Source organism: Orbicella franksi, chromosome 6 (assembly GCF_964199315.1).
Source record: "Orbicella franksi chromosome 6, jaOrbFran1.1, whole genome shotgun sequence".
In the NCBI taxonomy this organism is placed as follows: Eukaryota; Metazoa; Cnidaria; class Anthozoa; order Scleractinia; family Merulinidae; genus Orbicella; species Orbicella franksi.
Window position 1 is genome coordinate 13356656 of NC_138150.1, and position 5000 is coordinate 13361655.

A 5000-nucleotide genomic window follows, 5' to 3' on the forward strand; every position below is an offset into this window, starting at 1 on the left:
TTCAATGGACATTGAACCAAACTTCCAAGACATCACGACAGTCATACTGTATGTTACACCTTCATCTTTTTGGATCTTGTCTGACTTTCTTCTTCTTGTTCTTTTGTGCCAATTTCCCTTTTTGACAAAGTTCCTTTGTTACACAATTCAGGTGCATACTTAAGTCTCATGACATGTGTCCAAAGGCAGAGTTCAACCTTGTGCTCATTCCAGTCACCTTGAGGGTCTGAGAAAAATGAACAAAATCTTCATTATCGTCTTTATTAAACCTTACCAAAATTGCTTTCCCCTGGAAAGGGAGGAGGAAGTCAGGAAATTCATAATATTTTAATTGGAATTGAGAGGGATATGATTGCCTGTACAGAAAAATGTAAACCAAAGGCTTTTGCCTAGCAGGGTTAAAGCTCGCCCCTGTGGGAGAAAAACACAGACACGTGAGGCGTACCTCCGCGCAAGCCCTTAGAGGAAGCAGCACTAAGTGCATTCTTGACAGTTATGTTTAGGTTAATCCAAAAAGGTTGTTGGCTACGATATACAGCAAAAACAAATTTAGAACTTGTTTCGCCTAAGAAATGTGATATCAAGCCCAATTTTATCAAGGCTTGATTTGAATAATTCGATCAGGAGGTTTGTTTGTTTGTTAGAACTACGATGGAACTGTTCCCATGTCAAGACAGCTAAACGTCATGCAGTCTGTAACACAGTAATAGATAGATTTAGCCAAGCCTAAAAGCGGAGGTCCTGGGCGGGGTTGTTCAAAGTCCTATTCAGCTAACCCGAATAAGCCAGAATTTTTATTTGAGTATTGTAGCTTTGCGGTGAGGTTTTCTGTTTACACTATTTGGCCTTCTGTTATGAGTTTGAATAATTTCAAACTACACAAAGCGCTAAACATGAGCAGTGGAACCTGGCTCTGATTACAACAAGTTAACCTGGCTTGAGACCGCGATCCAATCGAAAACTAGCACTTAGTCTGCGGTCAACTCCAAAAAAAAAAGGGATCTCAATAAGCTGATCGATCAGACTCGCAAGGTGATTTCGCACCTCTGTCATATATCAATGGCTTAACTGAGCCACTTACAAGACTACACTCATTTGAGCCACAAGTTGACCTCTTACAAGACCTTAGAATTTCCCTTGTCATGGCCAATTTTACCAGGTTTTCGTGGACGAAAACCTGGTATCACAATAATTGTAAGTATTATAATTACTGTTCTTTTTACATTTTCTAAAAGCTTAAGATATAAATAGTTGATTTAAGTGTTTCATATGAAGTTCAAAATTTGTTTTCGACATTTGGTCCACCCAGGGTCAACCCCATCAGTAGCACCTGCTGTGTGCATAAAGAGCATAAGAGCTTGAAGAAAGGGTCGTGAAATTGCATTTTGGTAGCATAAGCATACCATGAGTTCAACGAAAGGATAATTTATTGCAGAATACTGTTTACTTACTTTATCCTCTAATAATAATTCTTTATTAACCTCTTAATGCCCGTGGGACATAACACAACGACAATCTCTCTTCATTTAGACCTTTTTTGCACAGAATGTTGTGCCTTGTTTGAGTTCGGCACTGTTTACACTTGTCAAGTGAACTTGTACATGTGGTGTAATGTATTTTTTAAAATGTGTACATATGAAATCAAAGGGACATTGGAAAATCTTACTGTTAACAAGTCTTCAAACTACAACTTAACAGTTGAAATGTGTCGGAATCACATATCATGATGGAATGGCACAATAGCTGCTGAGCTATAAAACAACTCAGTAAATTTATTTCGTGACACAGTGGCCGCTGAGCTAAACGACACGGTACATTCATGTTGTGACACAGTATGACTGCCGAGCTAATTCGCTAAACAATTTGGTACATTTATTTTCCAGCAAAATGGCCGCCGGGCTAAACAACGCGGTACATTTCTATTGTTACAACTGTTGCTCGATGTCTCAGTGCTGAGAACACTGACTGCACAGTTTGTTTTCTTTTGATTCACCAAAACAGCTTTGAAGGCGAGAAGACTATTGACAACAAAACGGTGATATATTTTGCTGTTTGATATATACTTCATTATATAATTAGCCAAACTATTCTCGCATTTTGATTGGTTCTCATCTATGATCTATTAGAGGACAAATGCATAGACGACGTCAACATAAAAAACATTTACCTTCTGATTTTTAAAATGACGGAAAGTTTTGAGAAGTTAAATAATACTTACGTGACTGGGCGAACGATAAGGTAGAAAAAAGTTTTGTCGAGATTGTGAACAGGTACGAGAAGCAGAAATAAGAAAGAAAAAGAGATTTCTTTTATAGAACATAGGCACGCAAGGCATGTAAGAGTTATTTTTTTGTGAACTATAAGTCTCGGAGATAGGAGCATTCATGGAACTGTTTACAGTAATGATTTGGTTGATTTGACAAGTTTTTTGCTTGCGATGTACAGCAAGAAAGAAACTGGGAGTTTATGATGTACATATGATGTTACATCGGTAATGGTAAGATAACTAAATAGTAAGCCATAAAATGTTTGACTGAACGAACTACAGTAATCTGACATGTCTCCAGATTAATGTAGATACCATCTTATTTTCTCACAGGCAATTTTATTCGTTCTTTGATACAACCCACACTGTGATTGGTCTGACACGCACACATGCATAACTCCCTCACTCACCGATCACATAGCCCTTCCTCCGGGGGGGGGGGACTCCCTTATAAGGGCTATATAGGTCTGTGCGGCCCCGAAGGGTATGGTTTTTCAGCCGTTTTGGTCATAAATAGGGTATGGTTTTTGCACTCTAGCCTTGATATGGGTATGCTTTAAGAAGAAGCCACTTTTTCATCATTATCGAAAAGAAAATCAACAAAAGCCCTTCACAAATTTATATGTTTACGGTAATTTAACATTGGTTTGAACTAGGGAGCTAATTATAATGCAGGTCTGAAACAGGGTTTTGATTTGATGGTCAGGTCGTAAATAGGGTTTCGAATTTTTGGTCAGGTCATAAATAGGGTAAGGAATATCGCAGATTTTGGTCATAAATAGGGTAAGGGTTTTGGGAAGTGGGCCGCACACCCCCAACCAATTTTTCTGGGAGTACCCCCTCGGGAGCCCTTCCAGCCCCCAAGAGGAATTTTTGCCCCAAAATACTCAAGTTAAGAGAACTTTTCGCATTTTATACGAGTAGTAAGTTTACCCTTTTTATACAACACAACGCAACAACACTACTTCACCGAAAATTTAAAGAAAGAGAAAAAATCCTCTCTGACACGTTGAAAGTCTGATTTAATTCAATTGTACTTTAACTTGGTGCCACACAGTCTTCAAAGAACATTTGAACAGTTTTCATACTTTTTACCTTTAAAAATATCGGACTGAAAAGAATGTCATAAAATGCCCATCAAATAAAAATATTAAACTGCTACTGCAGAGACGTAAAAACACTCTAGAAATGAAAGCTTCTTTTTTGTTTAATATCCTGGGAACAATAGCCGATAACTTGTAAGTTCTAATTGAATTTACTCCCATATGAAAAACAAAAGTGTCGAGTTACCATTTGTAACTAAAAATAGCAAACATCTCGTGGGAACAAGTGGTGATGATTCGTCAGCTCTAATTGAATTTACTACCTTGTGAAAAATAAGAGTGTCAAATTGCCCATTGTAACTAAAAAATAAAAATATCTCGTTACATTTGCATGCAATAAGAACAAAACAATCGTTACCTGCACTTACTATTGTAAATGTTAGAACTGCTTCAAATCTAAATAGTCTCGTCTCCTCTAAAACATGTCCTAAGAACTAGAACCGACGATTCATGACCTCTAATTGAATTAACTCCTTGTGAAAAACAAAAGTATCAAGTTACCCTTTGTAATTAAAAATAAAAATATCTCGTGCCATTTGCCTACTACTCATGAACTGCTTCAAAACTCAAGACTCATCTCATTCATAACTAGCCACCATTACATTGAAAATTATGCACTCTAAAACAACCCAATGTACCTATGTAACTGTCACACTCCCCTCCAAACCGGACTAAAAATCACAAACTGGCAACATACACGTCACTCTTTATTTTTCAATTACCAAAGTCCTTGTGTTTATACATACCTTGTGTTTCTCACGTACCATTTACCTTTACAACAAGAAATTTGATTGGCTGTTCATAGTAGATCCAATCTGATTGGTGTGACATACATACATCTCTCACTCACTCACTCACTCACTCACCCATTGACCTGTCCATAACATACCTGACGCGCCAACTAAGAGGTATTTTTTTTAACAAAAAAATAACTCAAAAATGACTCGCAAAAAATACTCAAACAATCTCAGTCGGAAGTCGAGCGAGACTAACCCAAACAAAATTAGTCTTGAAATTATTTCAAGGTAAGAAACCATTGCTTTGCCTTGAATTTAACAAACCCAATAAGCAAAATGTTTATGAGATTAATATCATTCAAAAATCAACTTTTCTCAGTCTCAAAATAACTGTTTACTCATATTGGTGTTAGGAAAGAAACATCACAACAAAACAAATAACCTTGCTTTCCGTCGCGATTGTTCCAGTCCGTTTCGGGGCACAGCAGCGAGAAAAATATGGCTCACTACAGCTCAAGGATGTCTCTATCACAGCTAGAAATTGTCTCTGACATTATGTCAAAATAATGCACTTGATAATCACCAACTATAGACGACACAAATCTCCACCGCCACTAACGCTCCTCTCATTCAACGCTTGAATCAAATGGCCTACAACGCCTGTGACACAACTGCAAGTTTTCTGAGCGGGTTTTTTTGAATTCTTGCAATATTCAAGGTTACGTCCAGGTTTTTTTGGCTCACAGTGGTGCTCTGATGACAAAAGAATTAACTCACTTGACTTTTCCAGCATTTTGTGTAAGATCTGTAGGTCTCGCAGTTCAATTCTGCTTTTGCTGTACGTTTTATATTCCATATTATAAAATAACTGAGCTTCTACGCGCGCCTTCATTG

At 37.5% G+C, this 5000-nt stretch overlaps 2 protein-coding genes across 6 annotated transcripts in view; both read right to left on the minus strand.

Annotated features, from left to right (window-relative positions):
- LOC145489641 (eukaryotic translation initiation factor 3 subunit D-like) overlaps nt 1-5000 on the minus strand; it is a 333976-nt gene that overhangs the window by 156661 nt on the left and 172315 nt on the right. The gene's annotated exons all lie outside the window — the stretch shown is intronic.
- LOC145489683 (uncharacterized) overlaps nt 1-5000 on the minus strand; it is a 37919-nt gene that overhangs the window by 444 nt on the left and 32475 nt on the right. For all 5 annotated transcript variants that reach the window (XM_081468717.1, XM_081468714.1, XM_081468716.1 and 2 more), the window contains exon 6: nt 1-226. This exon is cut by the window's left edge and continues 444 nt beyond it. In XM_081468717.1, coding sequence (XP_081324843.1) covers nt 54-226 — 173 coding nt within the window. In that variant the 3' untranslated portion in view covers nt 1-53. The remainder of the gene's footprint in view (nt 227-5000) is intronic.